Source organism: Amblyomma maculatum, chromosome 6 (genome assembly GCF_055883805.1).
Source record: "Amblyomma maculatum isolate TAMU_Amacu chromosome 6, ASM5588380v1, whole genome shotgun sequence".
Taxonomy (NCBI): Eukaryota; Metazoa; Arthropoda; class Arachnida; order Ixodida; family Ixodidae; genus Amblyomma; species Amblyomma maculatum.
In genome coordinates this window covers 65,676,700-65,700,929 of record NC_139349.1, presented here as the reverse complement: position 1 = coordinate 65,700,929, position 24,230 = coordinate 65,676,700, and the positions used below count along the sequence as shown (strand labels likewise).

General features: G+C 44.7%; 1 protein-coding gene across 2 annotated transcripts in view; it reads right to left on the bottom strand.

Annotated features, from left to right (window-relative positions):
* The window catches only part of LOC146185899 (kin of IRRE-like protein 2), a 463,934-nt gene that overhangs the window by 67,980 nt on the left and 371,724 nt on the right, over nt 1–24,230 (bottom strand). For both annotated transcript variants that reach the window (XM_084606837.1, XM_084606836.1), the window contains exons 2-3: nt 6,805–7,116; nt 1,008–1,361 (exon numbers count right to left, since the gene is read on the bottom strand). In XM_084606837.1, the coding sequence (XP_084462963.1) occupies nt 1,008–1,361; nt 6,805–7,116 (666 nt within the window). The remainder of the gene's footprint in view (nt 1–1,007; nt 1,362–6,804; nt 7,117–24,230) is intronic.

Genomic DNA, 24,230 nt, shown 5'->3' with positions numbered 1-24,230 from the left:
CAGCGGGAAATTGAACGAGCTGCCATTATGCCGGTTCACGTTTCAGGCCGGCTTCTCGGCATTGGCCCCACAGTTCGCTGTGGCCGTGTTCCCGTGTGCGACAGTGTTTGCACAGCCTTCATACACCCCTTCTTCCTCTCGCAGGCGTGTGAACCACCTTCTGCTTATCGCGCCTTGGCACCTACGGTTCGTACAAAGGCGTCGGTGTAGCGTTACTGTGCAAACTGACATTCTAGTCCCGGGCTCGATTAATAACTCTGTCCTTTCTAAGCTGTTTCCTTCTCGCTTCTTGCGCTTCTTTTGCTTGTTGTTTCGGTTTTTCTCAGAGTCGTTCTGACCTCTCCGGCAATCTTTCGGTGCGTTTTTCATGGCGTGTTTCGGGCCCGCTAAAGTCAATGACCAGCCTTGATTAGCCGTCTCCATAAATTCTATGCATTATCCAGGCATTTTGCTTCTGCGAATCGCAAGTGCCAAGTTAACCAAACTCTTTTTTTTTTTTTTTATCGGGATGCAAAAGTCCTCTTAACGGAAACCAAAGATGACGCTGGCTAAAAGAATATGCTCGCATGCTTTCGAATCTGGCGGCATGTCAAAACTGAACTTAATGCAAATGTATTGCCTGAGATCAAGTACTCCCGCATATCCGCTCTATCGCGTATTGAAAGAGGTCAGGACGGAACCTTCGTCAGCGTACAAAGCGAACAGGCAAGAAGGGACGAGCAAACCGCATTGGTTAAGAACCCACCAGTATGTAATAAAAGTATTTGCTGAATGGCTAGTTGGTTCATACTAATCAATTGAACGGCGGAAGGAGGCGATCACAGGAAAAAAAGAGGGATAGAAAGCCGCTCTTTCTATCCCTCTTCTTTTCTTGTGACAACCTCCTTGAGCTGTTCCATTGCTTAGTAAGTAATAAGCCGCTACCTCGTCATTCGTGGCAAGCGTTCCTAGTACCAACGCGTTCAATTACTTTCGAGTAAAAAGTGAAATGTGCTACGCAAACTCACACATGACGTCGAGAACGACGCTGACATCCCGATGTCCTGGTCCCCCGGATGGGTCCTCGTAAGCGCCGTGGTAGGCGATGCAGCGCAGCTCGCGTCCGTTGTGCTCCTTGACGAAGGTGTAGTCGAGCACGGACTGGGCCTGCCAGGTGCCGCGCTTCTCCACGTCTGTCTGGTTCGTCTGATTGGCGAGCGCCGTCACGTCCTGGCCGTTCAGCTGCCAGCGAAGCGACGCTGGCGGGTTCCCTTTGCGCGACACGCACTGGAACCTCCGCAGGTCGCCCGCCTTGGTCTTGAACGCCGTGCCCGCAGTCAGCGGGTTGGTGCCTTCCTCCAGCCGCGGAGGGTGTGGTTGCTCTGCAGCACAGATGCGAAATGTTTCACGAGAACAAAATATACCGCAATGTGTTCTCTCTCTCTCTCTCTCTCTCTCTCTCTCTCTCTCTCTCTCTCTCTCTCTCTCTCTCTCTCTCTCTCTCTCTCTCTCTCTCTCTCTCTCTCTCTCTCTCTCTCTCTCTCTCTCTCTCTCTCTCTCTCTCTCTCTCTCTCTCTCTCTCTCTCTCTCTCTCTCCGTATATGAAAACGAAATAAATGCGAGCTGCGGGAATCTGCGAGGTTTCCGCACAGACAGCAGCAATTGCTATCATGTAACCAAGTGGGATATGTTCTGATGAGTAATTACTCCCTAATATGAAATTTGTTCTGTCTCGGGGATTCCTCTAAGCATTTTTTCTTTTCCCATACTCCTAAGGCCAGAGGGAAATACAGAGAGAGGGTGAGGGCGGCATACAAAATCGTAGGCACATATAGCATGAAGTCATAAAAATTGGCTATGGCGGCGATGGAGGGAAGAAGGTGGTTATACTCCTTGGTGGTATAATAACATCAACGACAGAGTTACTAGGCCTCAGCCGTCCATCTGCTGGCTCTGTTGGTAGAGCGACTGCCCCGGATAGATATTGGTCGCTTCCCAGAGCATTTTCTGTGAAAACGGTACAGCTCTTTTCGACGCCGTTTGGCTTCCTTTAGGTGGATAGCAATGGTCAATATTACTACTTTATTAAAAATACGTCCAGTGACAAATACGCCACCGGTTTAGAATTACGGCGCGACAACCTTAAAGGCCCAGGTATGTACACGACACGTGCACGCGCACTGTTACACGCTTAATTTCTAACTTGTAACTCCAGTATCTCGTATGTACTCATTATCATACAGCCGACAGTAATCACGTTATGTGAGAGACTTTCCGACACAGATACAAAAGTCCATTTAAACCAAGCATTACGAACGTTCATACGTGGTCCAAGAGTAGCCTGTTTGGCTGGGAATCCAAAAGACCCTAACAGCTCGACTCCTATCTCGCTCCTCCATCTCAAAAGAGCAACCAGAAATGTCAACTGGACCACTCCATACGGTCTCGTGACTTCATGCAATCTGCCGAAGAGTCCATACTTGACCACGTAACCACCAGTTTTGTTTCCGGCAAGAAAACTTGCCACACCGTGCAATCAGGAACTGTTTTCCGGGGCCATATTCCGTACTGACCAGACGATTGCAAAACTTACATTTTCGTTGGCATACACACACTAAATAAAGCACGATTTTAAGGCGTATTGTCACACCCAGTATGACGTGCGAAACATTTGACGCACAGCTGAAAGTTGATGGAGACAGTGACATGTAATTCATAGCGCAAGAGTATGTTGCAGTTAACACGCGTAGTGGTAGGCTACGGCGATAGGTACGAGGAATCAGCGAGTCACATATACCATTTTATAGGACCACGTACATTGCAGGTCCTAGTAAAGATGTACTAAAGATAGTTTCAAAAATAAAGATTACTGCTGCAAACAAAACATTCTCTTTTGGACTACAAATAGGAACTTTGCCGGTTAATGTGTGGTTCCAAGAGAAATTAATTTTTGTGCTATAGGCAGTCCACTGTTTTATATTCAAAAAGGATAAAACCACTGAGAATGCTTTCTTGCATTGCTGGAAAGCAGTTTTCATCTCGGACGTCCTCAAAACGACTCTTAAAAAGGATTTTCCGCTTGACAGTCAAGGTATAAGGTATCTCCAGATTAAAAAAGGGGTGGTGCTTTATTTCATCTCGTAATGGCATTGGGCCTGCATGGTATATGCAGAAATAGGATGGCGGTGCGTCAGGCAAATCTTGACGCAAAGCCAGTGAGGAAATAGTTAAAGGAAACCATTGTAAGATATTTTGATGTGATCAAACTTGTGGATTCAGCGCCTGCCTGGCTCCCGTACATTCAAACATTAAAGTCATTGAAAGAATTTTAGACATGCTAACTCAGTCTAATACGGCTGAGGGTTCTTGGGTAAATATTGTTTATTTGGAGAGCAGTAAATAAAAAAATACAGTGATAGGTCCGGGGTTACGTACTTACTTCCAACAAGAAGTTCCTAAGTTCAAACCCTGCTCACTCGGTCATTTTTTTTCCTGAGCTCGCTGGAGTCTTCAGACAAGATTCGGCGATGTATTTGACCGTGTTAGCTACCACTTTCGCGTAAAAAGAGCAGATCACATGATTCTGAAGACGATTATTCTACTTCCATTTAATCCTCTAACCTTCTTCCAAGCCTTGATATAGAAGGCCTCTTCGGCAGATCAGTCATTTCTCTGCAATGACTGGAAAACATCTCTTAAGCGATTAACTGCGACATATACTAGTGCCTAAGCCTCATATGCCGGATAAAGTACTATTGAGCAAGCGCCACGCTCGCCGGCGATAAAGCGCTCGCGCACTAAGTCTAGAATACAGGTCTGGATTAAAATGCTTTTTTTTTTTTAATTTTGTTTATACGCCTAGCATCAAAGACTACTGAAAGGTTTTCACCTTGACAAGACGGCACTAATGTTCGGTCTTAGTTAAGCTGCTGTACATCAAACTAAAATTAAGGACTGCCCTTCACGAAGTTTATACGCCGCCGAAAAGACACGCTCGTACAGTTCAGAAATGACAGGTACTCCAGTCGTAAGCCGCACTTAGACCTGCGGTGAGTTGCATTTCGGCCATCCATTGCATTGAAGTAAACTTTCTGAAGGTTCATTACCTCGCAAGTACATCCTAATTCAGATAATGCCGCACGTTTAGGAGAAAGCAGATAACAAAAAAAAAGAAAACAGACTGATAAAGAAGGGGGTTATAACTTCTTTTGCCATTCGCGGATATCTGAAATGCGTGGTGAAGATTGCTGTTATTAAGACCATTTTAATGACTCAAATACGCATACGTTTAGCAATCGTTAATGCAGAATACGTGTCTGCCTTTCAGGGAAGAGAGATCAAAGACTTCTTTGCTCCCCATTCGAGCATTCATCCATGACTACGGTATTGAAGAGGTGTGTGTAAATAGTAAGAATTCTTAAGGATGACTAACATTAAACTCTTTTCTTGTAAGAAAAAAAAACACGGAAAAGCTCTGGCTCTAGGCTCCATGCTGCAGCATAAGCTGGTTATATTTATCTCCATGTACGTATTGCTGCTCAAGCCCACACACATCTTACGGATATACAGCATTAAAGAAACATTAGAAAATGTGCGTTGAAGAGCGCTCTCGTTAAACAGATATTGGGGCACACAAACGGAAAGAAAGAGATGCGATACTTTTATCCGGATGAACATTGGAGATTAATATCTTAATGACGAAGCATACTAATGAAAAGTTAGCCAAATGAGGATCAGTTTTTTATCCATTTATTACACTGAGGTTCCGAAACGTTCTGCAGAAAGAAATAATTGGGAAGTTTGCATGGATGTATTGGGTATAACAGTTTTAATTGTAGCCCGCGTAACCATGCTGAGATTATGAAGTAAGTACCCGTTTCAGATTTCAAGATACAAAACTGTGCAAGTTGGAGTAGTAGCTAGAACTTTTATGCCTCTACTTATTCCCTACGTCAGTCTCAAACGCATACGTATCGTTCATCAACATACTGATCTATTTGGGTTGAAGGTATACAAAACTACAGCTAAATTTACCCGTTATTCGCCTTTTCCTCCGCATAGCTGTGAGTTTTCAGCCGCTCGTGTAGGAGCGTATCAGCAGAAAATGCCCGACCCTATCAGCATATAAATCTCGTGCCTAACCTCCGTCCGCAGTTCATTATGCCGACGATCTAGGAAGTAGTGACTCTGAGGATTCCACCTCATTATCTGACTGTAGTTCAAAGGCCGAAGAAGATCCAAAGAGGCAGGTCAGATTATCGGTGGCAGCGCGTTGATTAAATTCTTACTTGAGCCCATTTAGTTGACTCAGTGACCATTCTGAAACCGGCACCTGCGTTACCTATGATGTCCGACTCGTCTGTATGCTGTCTCCAAGCGGTTTGTAGAGGATTTAATGCTGCCTGTGCTACGTAGGGTCCTCGCAACAGTTTCGTCCAACGGAATGCCCTACTCTTTGGCCTAAAGGGATAAAGTGATCCTATTCCAGCCGGAAAACTTTGGGAAATATGCACAATCTTTTTTTTAGAAGTGTTTTCTACTGGATGCGCAAAATTTTTTGCGTAGCCTAAGTTTGTTAAAGTGTTTCAGTGCGCTATCCCTGTTAGCCCTAGTCATCGATTTTGCCGATGGCTGCGAGGCCAAAATCCGAACTTGCCTCTGCTCGTTGTAGTAAACAGGTGACATAGCCGCACACTGATTGGTCGGCGGGATGTGTGATATCCCGATATCACATAACACGGTCAAATTGGCAGGAGCTGCCAATTCGGCCACTAGATTAAAACTGAAAATCGAAAACTAAAGCATTTCACGCCCGCCAGTGGGTTTCGAAGACGCGGGGACGCGAGCAGTTCAGCTTAGTAAAGCGCGAGTCTCGGTCAGTTGGTAATTCACCCCGAACGCAAACCTCGGAAGACACGGACAAGAGAGCATTGGGAAAGCGCTTGTCCGAGTGCTCTCTTGTGCGTGTCTTCCGCGCTTTGCATTCACTGATATCAGCTTTGCCGGACAACGCATCGGACCACTACGTTCTCGCCGCGGTCGAGTATCCTGCATACTTATCTGGTAGACTTTCGCGCTGTGAGAATCAGGAACACACTGGTACCATTGTAACTCTCGTGAGGCGCTTTAGGCATCCTCATAATATTATAGTGCGTTGGCATTAAGGAACCCGCTGATCTTTGAAGCATGTCTGACCATAAACACTGAGCCTCGAACCAAACAGAAACAAAATTAAAAACCGAAATCCTCGCCAACCTAATTCGCAGCAGGCCTAATCAAGCTAAACTGTGCGTCATTTTATATTTGTACAGAAACGCATATTAGGATGTCTTGTTAAACTTTATCTAAAAGCGTTGTTATCGCAAATAAAGCTGTTTAAAAGATAAAAAAGCATAAGGAAGCTCATGTCATTAAAAGATGCTTTAATTGGCTTCATTGTGATGTATTCCGCTAAATTTTAGACCTATTATTTCATGAACAAAACAAATTCACCGACGAGGCGCAAAATATGCGCGTTATTGCCACGGAAGTGAAATAGTTAAATAGCGACATATTGCTAGCAGTTAAGACCTAGGAATTGACTCGAAGAGGCCGTCAACTTCAGAGCAGATGTTTAATTACGACGTATTGAAAACTAAGTCTGAATAAAAGGTAAACACAAAATTATACATTTCAGAAATGAATAATACAATCCACCTGGTCTGTATACACCTACACTTAACAAGAACACACCGTCAGTGCAGGGCATATCTAGGAATGAATAGAAGTTCGTAATGCGCTTGCCGCAATGTGCCAGGTATACTCAGAGAAGTGTCCAAAACTCACCCCTGACGATGAGCTTCACGACGTTCGAGTTGAGCGGCGCATCTTGTAGCGAAGCTCTTGTGACCTGGCACTGCCACGACCCATCGTCCTCCTCGAGGTTGACTTTTCGAATGTGCACCGAGCAATCACCGTTCGACGGCTCGCGCTCGAAGTCGTACTTGTCTGGAATCTTGCCCAAGGCGTAGCCGTTCTTCAGCCACACACACTCGCCGCGCCGGTTACGGACTTTGCACTCAAGCATCACCTCGCTCCCAGGGTTCACTTCGGCGTCACTCGGAGTGGTGTCGAACTCTTGAACCCCGGACACCAACCCTAAAAGAAAGAAAAAACAAAAAAAATTTAAAATTCACAATAAAGAGGACACAAATTCATGCTTGCGGGACTAAGAGCACAAAACACGAAACCCAAAAACAATAAGGACGACAGAACAAAGCACTTCGTCCTGTCGTCCTTTTTGTTCTTGTGGTTTCTTTTTTCCTGTGCGCTGAGAGCTGTAAGCACGAAAACAAACCAATTAGCTCAACAACAAGTACCGACACAAAGTCGTCACACATAGTAAGTGTGTTTTGAAGCATTGAGCCCATTTGATAAATTATGACGTCACGCACCAACCTGAACTCCACGACTCATTGTACGGGAGGATTGTATAAAAACAGGGCCAACCGCCCTGTAGAAATCAATAGAATTTTCCTATTCATACCTATTACCATTTTCATCCATATCCAATGTGGGGGACATATATATTAGTTATCTAATCTGCTCTCGAACCTTGGTTACTTTGACGAAGAATGTCCTCGGGGGTGGTACTTGTCTGAGTATCTAATATTTAGAGAACGCGACTACTGGCCGACGGAGCCGGGTTCAATCCAGCCCGCGTGGCTGCATTTCGATGGAGATGAAACGAAAGGTAGCCGTGTGCTGTGAGACGTCAGTGTAAGTTGAAGAACCTCAAATGGTCAAGATTGTCTGAAGCCTGCCAGTACGGCGACCCGTACAGTAGAGCCACTTTGGAACGTAATGTTCCAACCCAGTAACCAAACTAATCATTCTGATTCATAGTCAAATTATTTATTTAAATTTCTCTCGCCCTTTGAGCAGAACCGCCATCAAACACGTCCGTACAATATTAGTGTGAAGTGTTGCCATCGGTCCGGGATGCTTTTGATACAATAATTTTTTAGCAAAGCATTTCATAAGTTTCTTGTCCGTCAATACGAATGTGAGCGGAATTTCGCAGGTAGAAATATGTCAGCGAAAGAAGAAGAGGGTAACTTTTGCTCACTATACTACAGCCGCCTCCTATTTTTTCTAATTTTTGAAGGGTTACCGCTTTCAAGCTTATCAAGTGAAAGGTACATCTTTTGTGAATGACTGAATTTTTATGAAAAATCACGCTTGACAATAACTGAGTGCTTCTGCACTTTCTATTCTTGTCAGCCAAAATAACTCGAGCTTGGCAAACAGTGTAATGTATTTCTTTTTTTTTTTTGCAAAAGTTCCTCGTTATTCGTCACCCACGAGTGCTGCAACCACCGTACGCTTACAGTCTCTCTCCGGCTTACACTTCGACATTTCTCTTCTGAGCCACTACCCGCTTGTCCTCCATTTTCCTCCAACCGTACTGCTATCGACGAATTCAAAAGTGCATAATTAGTGCTGAAGTCACTGCCCTCTCCTCCCCCCCTCCCCCTTCTTTAAGGCAGGGCCACCCGCCGCCAGCGCACCCAGCTCCATCGTCCACAAGACTTACCACGCCGGGGATCGAAAAAAGTACAGAAAAATCGAATTTTAAAGAACGCAAGAACAGCCATCTGCCCTCCGAAACCCAACCCACCAGCTAACATCAACTCGCTTCCACCCACCTTCATTCTCCTGATAAATTATGCCGCTCCTGTGGAGCAAAGGCTCCATAGAAGCGACATAAAAGTGTCAGACTAGGTATCAAGAGAGAAGCTAACTGCTTTCGCAGAACTAGCTCATCGAATGTATGGTCATCTGATATTTTTTTTTCTAATTTGCTACACAATAAACGACTATCGTTTGTCTGCCCCTCAGGTATCAGGCATCAATATTGGTCTTATCCAGAACGAACAAATTCGCTGTAATGACGTACGCTCTAAGACGCCCCATCCTTGCTTTATCGACTACTGTAGCTTCTCGCCTTCGGCATATCGTTACGAGAGCATTTCCTCAATGTAAGAAGCATTTTGGGAGCTATCCAAGAGCTTAGATCTCCCAACAGTGCTCTGGTCGAACTAGCACACTTGGGTGTGCCTTCTCTTTTGTAGCTGCGTGAAACGACTGCGCTTTCCTGTGCCATATCAAGTGCTCTATGAGACAATACTATTGGAGAGGCGAAAAAAAAAAAGATCATGCTCGATTAGCTCCAGACACCACTGACAACCCCTACGCTGCAGGGCTCGCCACAAGGCATAAAGGTACTGCTATAGACACTAGTCTCAGCAAACAAAATTTCCGAAAGCCTCATAAACAGAATAGAAAAAAAAAATTAAACAGTTTGAAATCAATGGTTCATCCACCATAGTTGGTTATCTGTTTTTAGATGAACAAAGACCATTTACTTTTTCCCTAAGCTTTCGCTTCCTCTTTTATTCCTTTCCGTCGCAGCAGGCGCAACATGCTTCTCTGCAGCATTTTCCCTACTCGTGCTAATTAGCTGTTGTTTGCCCCCCGTTTAGCCCAGGCCTTTGTTCATGGCTGGATTATTATTATTTTTCTTTTCTTCGTTCCGTATAACTCCTTCAGGGCATAAGTTTAGTTCTGCTGTCTTGTTTTCTAATATTATTGGGAGCACAGCTAAGTCGGGAGGAAGTCGTTCCTTCTGCTTATAGCTGTTTATCTCGCGAACCCCTCAGGACCTGCCGGTCGTTTCGCGTTTCTCCGAAACCACTCAGAAAGAAGCGCAAACTAATTTCCTCCGTTCTTTTTATTCTCTCTCTCTCTATCTCCAGTGGCAGCAAAAGAAAACGTTCGCGAGACAGTAGCGGACAGTCAGACGCATAGATAAAATCGTGAAGCGTGCTGATGGCTTCCGCGCTTCCGTGCCGGTTAGGGTGCTTTGAATTTGTCAGGTGTTTTGTTTTCGGTTGTCTTTCTTGCGACGCTGTTTCAGTGCTCTCACTGTCGTCGCAAGTTCGGCACATTCTGTGCATCATTTCAAATGCGATCCGGTTTCTTTCACAAAGCAAGAAAAAAAAAAAAAGTCCTGTTTGCTAAGCACTCGAGTATGCAAAACCCATCAAGCGAGCTGAGGTATTTCAGCTTCCGATTTAACGGCATCGCTAGATTTAAGCCTTTCTTCCCTTTTTCTTCTTTTTGATTTTGGAATCTTTTTTTGCGCCCATAGTGAATTAACCGCCAACACCTCGTATTGGTCTTCGCGCTGCGCAGTGTCTAAACGATTGAATCATTTTCCGTTTTTCTCTTCGTTCGGTTGGTTGCGCTTCCTCTTTCCGCCGTCAGGGACGAACTAATTACGGGGCTTACGGGAGGAAATGAGTTAAGGTGAGCGCCGACTGCCAGGCCCAAGGCGCATACCCGCGCCAGCCCCGACAGAGGGCAGCCGCCGATAGGACGGACGCAGGCGCAAAAATGGGATTCGCAGCTAATTAGAAAAAAAAAAAAAAAAAAAAAAAAAAACGGGAGTCGCAGCTTCGCTTCGTATCCCCATTAGTGCTGAGAGATTCAAAAGGGCTGAAGTAGAGCGGGAGGTCTGGAGCGTTATTCGCTCGGTCCTTCAAAGAAAGGATTTACCGAAGGCTCCGTCTCACGAAAGTACCATGAATGCTCAAGTCGTTGATTTGCGCACGGAAATTTCGGAAAGTGGGCTTTGCAAATGGTTTTCATGCACGTTCAGTAGAGATTCACAAATAAGAATGCGTCCGAAGATCATACTTTGTATAATTCATTCCTCAAGTACAAGCATTTGGGAAAATACTTGTCTATTTCCAACCTCCTATCGGAAAACAAAAACAAAAAAGGGAAGAGGAAAAGGGGGAGGGGGGAGGGGACAGCAGTTCCATTTTTAAAGATATCGACACGAGAGCATTAATGGGTCCCGTCAGCCGGATCCCGTCGTGGATCCTCGTCACGTGGCCACGCTTTTTTACTTATATGCCATTAATCATTTAATCTGTGTCTATATTGCCCCACACAGACTCACTAGCCTAGCATACAGTAATAAGACCGAAAGGCCACCCGACACACACACCAAGGATCCTCGGAGGCTGGTTTCTATTCTCACCCTCTCGTCTCAAAGCCAAAGCCCGACTTAGCAGCTCTTGCCAGTTCGGCAATATCATGCGGTGTCGCGACGTCACACAATCCGACGATCAGCCAGTGCGCGACCATGCCACCTGCCAACTGCCACCAGCCAAAACCATGCCCGTGACGTTTTCGCGCACAACGCCAGCGCCTGATTTTTTTTTTAGAATGCGGCCTTAAATGTTATCACGTTAAAAGAAGTAACTGCGTGAGCAGCCCCTGTTTGCCATCTTTCACTTCTAAGCCGGGAACCTATAGCCCCACAGCTCTATTGCTGATTAACGTGATTACGTACGGGCCACACAAAATACCCCACCAGTGTAGAAAGAATCGCAGGCAGAACAACCCAAAATCGAGCGGGAAAAACACGAAACTATACAGCTTGCTCGGAAGAAAAACAAGCTAGATTAACGAGTCTTTTTTTGTTGAGTGATTTGCGTATTCGAAGTGAGAACAAACTGAGGTATAGCGTTCAACGTACTTTGAGTGTGACCTGGTCGCTATGCTGCTTGTCTTTCACTACGTATTCGAAGTACAATTTCGCGCGAATAAAAAGCCTGGTCAAGCTGGAAAACTTACTAAACTAACTATCTTACTAATCACTAAACTTACATGAAGTTTTCAGTTACGACGCGCTAAGCCGATGTAAAAAACAATACCGTTACTGACAGGGAGGCTCCTCCGTCAAATTACCGTCTCTTCAAAGCGAATTTTATATTGACTGGCGAAGCTACGAGCGTTAAAAGACCTGTGTAATTGATGGTGTCGGAAAATGAACGCCTCCAGTGTCATTACTATTCATCTTAGCATGAAAGCACATGGCGAACACGCCCAGAACTGACTGCCAATGCAAAAGCAGCTGCGCCAGCTTTGCGCCGGCAAACAAAGGCGACGCCGCAATTACTCGCGCCCTGCTCACAGTGGAAGCTGCAGATCGAAGCGCCATTCGTAATTATAAGTGTAGCCTCGAAAGCACACGCAATGCAGTGAAAATCGCTACCCATGGGGCGTAAAGTATCAAGGCTCGAACTTAGCGTGCGAGACCAGAAAAGGCAAGAGAGATATATTTTGTCAGTCTACCGCTCTGACAAGTCTCATTCCTCATTTCATGGCCTCAAAATGTGTTTTAAATATCATACTAGTTCGTATATATATATATATATATATAATTTGTTTTCTTACCTTACACTATCTTCTACCGTTTTTCTACATCCCAATCTTACCCTAGCGCAGAGTAGGAGTTCAGCAGACTTTAAACATTGGCTGAGTTCTCTGCGTTTTTATAATAAAGAGCTTCTCCCTTCTCATAATAGGCACAGCCGTCCCTCTATATCCTGGCACCACAGTTTCAGAAACCTGATATCTGTGTCCTGGAAACAAGTAAACTGGCCGCTCGGTGTCCAGAGCGACGAATGCATTTTGTGTTTTACACTCCTAGCTGAACATCTCCTCGGCATTTCAGCGGCCACTGACACACTGGTGGTCTCATTAGATCGTTAAATATTGCTCACTCTAGGTGCTACACAACGGAGCGCTATGAGCTGATTATTTCGTGTGCCTCTGAAATCTTTCGGCCACAAAATATACTCCAATCGGAAGGATTCACGGCCGCTGATGAAGCGATCACTAGGTACACGCGTATGACTATTGTCTGTATGAGAGGACACCTAATTGGCAAATTTCTCTTGGGGGATCGTACGAAAGTATCCATTTGTATTATGCGCCAACCACTATCCAAGTCTGTGCAGGCCGATGTGCTGCTTACTCTAATTTAAAGCATCAAAATGTTGCGAACTATGGACGTACTGTCTGCATACCTTTTGATGACTATTATATGGAGCAGGGTTTATCTTAGGCTGCCTGCAACCAACGCTGCCAGGTCAAAATGTTCGAATTACCGCCTGGCAGCTGTACTAATCGAAGGAAAGTAGGCTAGAATTGTTCGACTTCTACCTAGCGTTTAACACCCCCTTGTCAGTGACTTCCTGACGACTATCGCCGGAAAAATAGGATGAGATCTGTTCGGTAAATAAGGCCTTCTTGCATCTGTGTCACTGAGTTGTACTGATGATTTAGATTTGATCTCACACACAACTGGCACTATCTACACAAAATGAACAAAATTCTAATTGGCGAAACACCCTTTTCTGAAACTTCAGCGACATTGAGAATTTCTTAAAGTGATTGTATTTTACCGGTACATTAATTAGGGTTGCGGAGAGTCAATGCGCTTTTACTGAGATTATGTGATAAATTCGGTATGCACCATATGGCACCGAGCTCATGGAGGTGACCAGTAAAAAGCCGAAGATATCATGAAGGAAGGCAGCAATGCGAATTGTGTGTGCACTGAAACCCCCTCAAAGACACCAACTACATTATTACGAATAGTTTGACCGCATTCCCATCGTAGAGAAGAAAATGCCTAATGAAGCAATACCGGGATAATACAACAGAACCAAACAGAGACAAAAGTAAAACAACTCGAACGGGTAAAATAGAAAAACCGATGTTAAAGACTAATTTAACTGAACAAAAAAAAAAAGGAAAAAAAAACACTACACAAGGACGCAACACCATCTTTTTCAGAACTGCGGTTTCAAGGTTTTACGAGGCTTCTGCGGCAGCTTATATTTATCTATTTCATCTTCGGCGGAAGGGTTTCCTTTTCAGTAAGGTCGGTTTCAGGTAAATTTGTTCGCGACAGCTTGAGGGCATTTCACACAAAAAAGATTTTAGAATATTTTAGAAATGAACAAAAGTAGAAGCCGGGAATGTAGAAAGTACAGTAAGGTAACAAAGTAGTCGGCAGACAGAGGATACAAAGATCGTGAAGACGACGGGCAAAAAGGCAACAGGCACCTGCCATCTCCAGCGATTTTAGTCGATGCCAGTCAAAGCGCAGCGAGCGGAAAGGAACGCAGCGATCCGTGAAATCGACACGCAACGCCAAACAGATCAGCGCAGAAATCTCCTCGGGGACAGAGAAGGTCGAAATCTTCGACGAAGCTTGGGCAAAATGCCGCCGTACGTGGCACCGGCCAAAATCGAAAGAGTAAACAATCGACACGTATCTATAGAAACGCATGCGCACAAACAACCGAGCACAACCGTGAGCGTACCTGAACGAACAGTTTGCGCAAGCACAAGAATCCAGTGACAAGAAGAATACCACGCTGAGGAAAGAGAATGGCGGGTGGCGTTTCTGCACGATGGACATGTTTCGGCAGCACAGCGTACAACGCCTTACATTTGCCCAGACGCGACTGCACAAAAATCTCCAGGGTGCTACGTGTGCTCGATCCACGTTCGTAGTCATACATGAGGCGGCATGCACGCATCGATGTTGAAATGTGTTAGCCTTTAGGTTCCTCAGTTGCCAATTCTGGAAGTTACGAATCACAATTCGAATAAAAGTTATTCACGAGGGTTTTGTTAATCAATGCGACACACACACACACACACACACACACACACACACACACACACACACACACACACACACACACACACACACACACACACACACACACACACACACACACACACACACACACACACACACACACACACACACACACACACACACACACACACACACACACACACACACACACACACACACACACACACACACACACACACACACACACACACACACACACACACACACACACACACACACACACACACACACACACACACACACACACACACACACACACACACACACACACACACACACACACACACACACACACACACACACACACACACACACACACACACACACACACACACACACACACACACACACACACACACACACACACACACACACACACACACACACACACACACACACACACACACACACACACACACACACACACACACACACACACACACACACACACACACACACACACACACACACACACACACACACACACACACACACACACACACACACACACACACACACACACACACACACACACACACACACACACACACACACACACACACACACACACACACACACACACACACACACACACACACACACACACACACACACACACACACACACACACACACACACACACACACACACACGCGCACACACACACACACACACACACACACACACACACACACACACACACACACACACACACACACACACACACACACACACACACACACACACACACACACACACACACACACGCACACACACACACACACACCGCATTTTTTTTTCAAACTTTTCTGCCCTGCAGACTTCGCGGTTTCACTATGCACTATTTGTACTATTCTCCTGCCTCGCCCGGATTTCCGCCACAAAAAGAGCACGTTTCATCTACAGCTAAGACTAAAGAAGATAACAGCGACCGCGGTTCCCTTCATTGCGAGTCGAGTACGTAAGCCTCAATCACAATATTTAGCACCTGAGTGCTTCAAAACGCGAAGCCGCAGGGCTTCCCCAAAGATTATATCATGAAATCTGAATTAGTTCGGTTACTGCACTCCCGGCACGGACACCTAAAGCGAGACAGGTCGCCTCTATGATTAAGTAGTGCACTCACGTACGCCGGACGCACATAGCATGATCACCTGCGCTTCAGCGACGACAAGCCAGCCATAAAAACCACCGCTGCGTTATTAATCTTCGTCTCCACGTCGTCACAGACCATATGGCTTCTCTTGTTTTGTTTTTTGTTCCTGCCAGAAGCGCACGGCTCTCGGGTATGTCCTCCATCTATCCGCTGCTTCTCTCCGAGCGGTCTGTGATCGGTTCAGCGAGCACGGGGCGCGCAGCCACAAGAAGCGGTGCCGCCTACTTAACAGCTCACTTGCCATCTCCTCGCTTCCTTACTCTAGCGTCGGCCTCAGTCTCCTATCACAGTGAGACTAATTCCTGCCGCCCGTAAGAATCTCTCGGGTGAAGGAAAATTAGTATGCAAGGACACGAACGAACACTCCTTGCCCGGTTACTTACGTCCGATCACGCGCACTCTTAGAGCAGTGCGACGTTGGCTCGCATGCATTGCCGCCACTCGAAGAACGAACGTGCCCCACTCTCACTGGCAACCTTGTATATTCTGCGCTCTGCGTGTGCGCTACAATAATCACATTAAAGATTTCGGCGCAGGCAGAGCAGTAAAAGTTATCTCGTTTTGAAATACCTGGATCTCATATTAAAGAGTCTGATTAGCGGACAAAAACACCGGTTATGGACTGAACTGTCTATTTTTCTTTTTTATTTATGTTATCGCGCATAATTAAAGAACAAAGTTTCTCCTTCAAGACTATTCGCGACGTGGCATGTTTTATAATTTCGCAGATATAAATGGTTGACAAGCTGCTCACCACAAAAAAAAAAAAAAAAAAAAAAAAAAAAGCCAAAACACAGAGGCAGCTGGCTTTCTCACGCGACAACTGTGACCGAGACAGAGTACTCTTTACAGGCGCGATGTTTAAACAAGCCGGCTGGTGGCTTGCGGCGTTCAGTGTCGGGTTTGGATCATTTAAGCATGTTATTATGCCTTTCGTGAACCGTGCAATGCTGCAAATAATTCCACAAAATGCAGGCTCAGATAAATAGCACGGTAGTTAGGGAGGTTAAGCTTCGACAAGTCAAAAACTTACCGAGGAGCAACAAGCACAACAAAATTCCGTGTAAAGTTTTGAGTTGTTTTCTTTTTTTCTCTCTTTTTGTTCCCATATACTTTTACAGCGAAAACATGAGCAAATAGCGATTTAGCAGCCTGGATGTCCTTACGGACAGTATTTACCTACGTTTAACCACGACGGAACACACTTCAGCGATTGGACAGATGACATTCGAACATACTATTTAGCTTGGGCACACTGAATGAAGATTTCGATCCCTAAAACAAATAAGCAAGACATTTTACAATTCTGCGCACAATACTAACGGAACGCAACAGTCCTTCCGTCTTTTCTTTTTTCCACGTGGTATTTCAGCAAAGGCGTCAAAGGTGAGCCGCCTGTCTTCAACGAGCTCATAAATCACGCACACGGTAGCAAGAAACTCAAGTGATCGGGGAAGCAATTCGTGGTAGGCTAACAAATAAGCTACGATAACCAGAAGAGCGAAGTCAGCGAGAAAAGCGGGCAAAGCGTACAGAGTGTGCCGACTTTTATTTTTTCCCCATCCCCTGCCACGCAGCTGCAAAGAGGCTAGCGACAAAGAGATCGCCGACAAAGGACCAGGAAGGGTAGGAATACCGGACAAGAAAAAGAGGTGCCGCCAGAACCTCACTGATTGCAACGGCATTGCTACGGAGCTCGTCGCGAGGGATCTTAGGAATGGGCAAGCGACAGCGGTAAAAGGCGGTCCTAATTTCACCGGTATGTCTCTCCAGATATCATGTGAGCAGAGGCACAAGAAAAACAAACCGAAAAGAAAATAGCTTTTGGGAATTCATTATCTGTTGCTTTTGTATGTTTATTAAGTAAACAAATTACGTACAACAGTCGAATTCTTCTTGAAAACCATATGCAAAACCATATGCAAAAAAATATCACTTTACGCAGGAGGCTAGCAGCTGTTTTCATGGCATTTAAAATTGGCGCTTTGGTAGAAACTTAAACAAACACCTCCATATTCAGGTTATGCTTCAGTGTTCTGAGTTTCTAACACGATCAAGATTTTTGGTATGACAGAAATTTCAATATCTAACAAGAAATTTCATATACAGGCAGTAGGGCAGTTTTACAGAAAATTAGATTCACATGAAAACTTCGCAAATGGACTCTTAAAGCAGTATCAGACATTGTTTTTATTGACAATTACTTGCATGACAGATTTTATATATTGGCATTTTTCGCGACCTCTCAAAGAAGGCAGTCAATGACAAAATAGTGTTACAAATGCGCAAAGCTCCCATAATAGCATGGTAAAGGGATACAGAGATAAATTATGCCGGTGCTAAAGCATCAATTGTATCGCCATACTGGGACCCAGACTCAATAAGCGTTGATGAACGGCTGTCCACGAGAATACGCGGTGCTCGTATTCGTCGTCACACCGTTTCTCGCTGTTCGATAAAGTCTTGGTCTCCTAATTCATCTTCTTTCCCTACGCAGCCTGAATAAATCTGATCAAGTAAAGGTGAAACTTCGTTGTGTGCGCAACGCGAAAAAAAAAAGAGAGAACAAAGCAGGAAGAAACATGTATAAGGCAACCTTGACATGAGAAAACAGGGCGCGGCCTAGGCTGATATGCCATCTAGGTTGAAAAGGTTATGTCGTGCTTGAACTCATCAAAATAGTCTAAGCAGATTGTCGACAACCATAATGCGATAAGTTAAACCCCACAATCACGACTTCTTCGAAAACCTGAATGTTCAGTCCAGCCGGAGATATAATTATGTTTAAATTGTAAATTATATTTGTGGACCCACATTATTGTCTTTGCATACGACACTCTGCACCACATCCATCGTCCCCTTCTGTCGTATTATCCTCACAACAGACAGGAGTAATTAGAATGTGGAAATTAGTCATCATATGAACCGTTGAAATTAATGACCCCTTTCGGCTATCATTTGTTTGGTTACAAGTTACAACTATAATGGAAAGGGCTGCATTATGAATTACTGCTTATATTTGGGAAACTAACTTTTCAACTCGACGACTTAGATCAACAAAGGCACGAACGGAAAATTTTCAAGACAACAGTGAAGGACATCGCATTGAACTTTCGAATTATCACCCTTCATTATAGGCAAAAAGAAAATAAATGAATTCCAGGCATGAACTGTAAGAATTGGGAACCTCAACGGAAAAATATGAGAACAAAATACGAACAGGCAGGACCTCATACAACCCATGCACTGTGGCGCTCCCCAAAACCTCGCTCCATCCATCTTGCTCGCGCCATCAGCCCCAGCCTATGTCAACGATCTCTCCTCTAGAGCGAGCATAAGTTTCTGTTACTATAGGCTTTTCGCCGAAAAATTTTTCTTCGCATTTCACGCTTTTGAAGTGCTTCATTTCAAAACGAGGCCATACAAAGCCTTAAATGTAGATCTACTTTGCCTATAGGAAAGGACGTTCTCATTCATTGTTGTACTTTTGATATGCATCCAGCAGGGCGTACAAAGGCAAGAGAGAAAAAAAAAACGGGGAAAAGGGAGGAGGGGCAGTCTAGACACCTCCACCCCCCCTCTTTTTTTTTTTTTTTTTTTTCAGAGTAGCTCAGCTCTGTCCTCGCTGTTATTCATTTTGTTTTGCGCGAAACTTCGGCACTGCGCTGGTGTCCAAATTGAGCCCAGAAAAAATATGACCTTTTGCGACGAAAGAACGTGCTCGTCGTCTCTTGCACACCAGCCTCATTTATCACAGTGTTTTAGTTTTGTTTTCTTGCTCTCACGATGAGACACGTGCGGTAATAACTAAGGATTGTAAGGGAAAGAACTTAAAAAAAACAGACGCATTTCATTTACTTTTGGCGTTGTACTTAAAAGCATGGGTTTTTCGAAATCTTTAGCTTTTCCCTATCGTTAGCTAGAAAATTGCACCGATCATCAGAGAAGTCAAAAAACATCTTGACTGCATACAAAAGAAGGCAACGCAATAAAACAAAAAAAAATCTGCGATACTGAAAGGGTCCTGTTCCAACGAAGGAGCACAAGCAGCGCATTACTGCGCACAGCGACGGCAAGTTCCGTCTGGAAATTAGGAACGGCGCATTCAATGGGAAGCAACGCACGCTACACGTGCGACCGAAATGCCTCGGGCGAGATACGCAATCGACAACTGCTTTGACAGTCGATCAGATAGGATTTGAGGGCCAGATAAATAAGACACAGGCCTGATTCGCAAGACGTGTGCATTGTAAAACCGCCGAAAGTGAGCCGAAATTGTCACGTAAAGACGTGGGAGCGGAAAACCTCTTTTCTGAGTGCTGAATTCGTGGCATCGAAAGCGTACCAAAGTAATCACGCGTTCGTGCAAACAACGCCTGCACGTAGCAAACCCTCTCGTTCTGCCTCCACGACCGCGACCGCACGTCGACATGAACAGGAGGTTTCGCCCCACCCGCAAACTTGCCTCCTCCAAGTTGGGTGTGTGCGAGAGTGAGCGGGCGAGAACATTGCCGAAATCTTCTATACACGTCTCCAAAAGTCAGGCAGGCTTCCTTCTTGAAGCTTCAGGGAATGTCAATCATTTAAACAGCCGACGAGTGGTGTAGGAGCATGACACACTCCCCTCCTAAGTGATACTAATTTGGACGTAATGTCGATAAACTAGTACTATTTTCATCGCTCACCCGCTTCGCTCATCGGCAGACGTCTGCTGATTAAACAATGGTAATCTGAACCGAAGGTCCATGAAGTGCCCCCCGATTCCGACGTCTGATAGGACCTCGAAATCTTGCCAAGCAAGGTGGAGAGTTTCAAAGCGGGGTTAAACCCAGAATGCTTGTGGTATTGATCACAATCAATGCCAATGGTGATTTCAATATTGCTCAAGCCGCCCAACGTACAGTCGATGCTGTTTAATGTCGTTCGTTTACCAACTCTTATGCACTGGAGAAACAGAAGTAGCCCCACTATAGATGATGTAGTACATGTGGCTGTTGAAAATAAGTGTTGTACTGAAAGTTATAGGCTCCTCGGCTTACACTGATAGCACAGAGCAGCTGCCCAAGTTTGACCGATAGCGTTATCAGTTTTTTCATGTTATATTAAGAATCCATCTTACTTTGTACATATAAAATGGCGTTGTCAGCTTCTATAGCCCACTACTTAAGTCCACGATGCTCAAACAAAAATAAAATACTGCACTATGTCGTCTTGAACGCTAGACGAAATCTCAGGCATAAGTCTGACTTCAAAAGTGAGACGTACACAGTTTCAAGGACAACTGAACCGCGCTTTATTGTATAACGAGCATGTTGCACTCTGTTGTGTTTCGTTCGACTTCCTTAAAGCAAACTCTACTACTAAAATAGACTCCGTTGTATTTATTATATATTCAACTCATCCCCATTTGAACTAGCATGAAGTAGCTCGATAATGGATTCGCCTGCACAAAAACTGGCGCGAATAATGGCGTGATCGAAGGTCGAAACTACGTCGACGCATCCAATCAATCATTGCTAGCCTCGAAGTTATCGATGCACACCCAAATGCGATAACCTACAGCACATCACAATAAAGTGATTTACGGGAACACGGCAGTATCTTGGTCGTAAATGTTGGTCTGGGAGTGTGCGTATCCATATTTGTTGTGACGCACAGTTCGTGAAATCCGAGTGCATGTCCTCCGCTGTAGCCTTTTACGGTTACCGTTCGTAGAGAAGGATTTATGTGCTGGTACGACACTCCACACACTTGGCAGTAATGCAACTACGGTTTCACAAACAGTGCTCTGTCACACCTATGAAAAAGTATGTGTGACTTCCTCTTAGGGAGAAAGGAATAAACACACACGATGCTGAATATTTGGAGATAATCTACGATCAGGAGCAATTCAGCACACTAACTCAGGCATGAAGGCAGAAGGACGCATGAGGAATAGCCAAAAGCTAGGCTTAAGAAATAGAAATCTGCACACTATGCCCTGAAGCTTTAATAAAGAATTCATGTATCACGAAAAAGAAAGCTAATGAAAGATGCAGCAGTTCGGTTGGAGCAGCAATGGAAAACCAAAATAGCTGAACCGCACTCCACTCCGTGATGCGGAAAAGTAAAATAACTTATTCGTGGCAATAAAAACGGCGTGAAAAAGAAATCGCCGAAAAAGCTCAAAAAAACGGATGTGCTGAAGGGTGGTCGTGGTGCTCTCGCCGGAAGCGATAAATTAAATTTCGAGAGTCGTTGCACACGCCGCTTCGACATCAGCGGAGCTCTTGATGAATTTCCGGCTGGCTGGCCAGAAACGATATCTGGCCACCACTGGGGGCTAGCCGAGCGAATCGCAGAAGCGGAACGGTGAGAAGGGCCAGTGGGGGGGGGGGGGGGGGGGGAAGGTTGGGGGAAGAAGCAACGATACTCTCTCATCCGTAATTGCGTGCATCAGGCGGATGTTCAGTTACTACGTGGAGAGCTTGTAAGGTAGCCACGACAGCTGTCAGTGCGAACGGAATAGAGAGCTATCGAACAAAGGAACGCAAAATCAACGGATGATGTTTCTGTGCAATATAGAAGGCTGCTTATATTAATATCTCACAATAAAATGTATGCATAGGAACCCCAAAGGTTCACATATGTGGCGTATGCAGTGCATCACCTCAAGGAAAAATAGTTTTCTGTTTCGGCCTGTACGTTTAAGCGACCGATGAAAGCATTGAGGTGCATAACAGTTCCCATAAAACATGCAGTCTTCTTTACGTAGTCGTATTCAGGTTGTAAAAGTCGTGCGCAGCAATGGAACCTGTACGTAAAGATAGCATGAACGATGTGATGTAATGGATACAACACTACCTAAAGTAGCAAGCATCAAAATGCTCTGCTGTCTAAATTCAATGTGCTGCCCTCAATAACATCAAAATTCCTTCGGAAATCATGGTGTCTCGCGGCTTTGAAAAGGCTCACTCTTAAACTAGTTTATTTTCGTTTTAAGTGTAAAGCGTGATTTAATCGGAGCAGTGGCGGACTGGTTCGTAGCCAGCTCATTGCTGTTGTTTCTTTTTTTACCAGATAACATAAGGCACACAACCAAACAGCGCAATCGACCAAAAAATTGGCAGCATAGAGAGTGCTAGATGTATATATACATGTCCAAACAAATGATTGGAGAAGAAGAGAAAAAGGAACGAAAGGTGAAGTAAATTAAATAAAAAGATGAACAGTGATAACGCACACGGGATATTGACACTGAGGTTTGAAGAACAAGTAATATAAGAAAACAGTAAGAAATTTTGCCTCGCGGTAAAAGCAGACCTGTCACTGTGGCCAAGAATGGTGGCGCCAAATGATAAGACCAGACTACTTAAGTTGCAAGTTGTTGCAATGGCTTTTCCAACAACCGTCTTCTCAACGTGGTGAAGCGGCGGCCAAACAATAACAAATTATCTAATGTTTTCTGTTCGCCACAAAATGCGCAGGCGGGAGAAAGCGTCAAACCAGTCCTGTGAAAATAGGAATTTAGATGTGGGGTACAGCAGCGCAGCTTTCTTCAGAAGATCTCAAGTTGCCGTGAGTGGCATAATTTCCTACTCCAAGAATATTTGAGATCTAGGTAATCATAAGATCTTAAATAATGTTTATTCTGCTTACTTAATAAAATGCTTTCCCGAAACCTCACTGCTGTGATGTACTATCGGGGACAAAAATCTGTGGGCTACGCAAACTGCAACCAAAGTGCAGAGCTTTCGTATCGGCATATAGTTTCAGACCGTACTTGTCGATGTGAGAGGCTGACTTTAGTTCTTTCATGTGTGATAGAGAAATAAGGTGATAATTTGTTTACATCGTGCTGCTAGTACGAAATCGTCACACATGCGGTCCAGAGATTTCGTTTCCGATAGTAGTTTGTAGCCGGAAGGATAGGTAACAAAGGTCCGTTGAGGGATGCTTTTAGTAAGTCATCAGCAAATCTATTTAAAGTCGGACTGCTGTGGAGTGGTACCCATGCCATGTGGAAAAGCCTAAAATTTCAAGAGATCAGTTAGAAGAAGGTGCTTACGATTGAAGAATACGCAACCGAAGTGTGGCACAAGCACATGGATAGAAATTGGTAATGGCAGCCACTACAGAAAAATAGGAGTCTAGTTTTCATAGAGTCTGCTAGTTCGCAAAGCTCTTCGTCTTCCTCACACTCGCACATCTTTTTGTGTAACTTCTTCACTATAACACACATTTAAAATAATCTTGCACCCACTCTTCAAATGTGGCAAAAATGGAGAAGGTTTTGATGGTTATTTGAGGGATTGTAATTTAGTCGAGCCAAAGAGAAGCCAGCTTTATAATAGAAACCAGCCAAAAGATTGTCGAGAGATTGTCGAGGCTTACTATATCAGTAAAGCGAAAGACACATGTGTAGCGAAGCTGTCGGTTAATCTTGACAAGAAAGAAGCTGCATTCTCAGATAATGTGTAAGAGCGACGGTGAACGATGTTTGATGTCCGCCTTCTCACTGCTTGGGGGTCATGTGCGGGC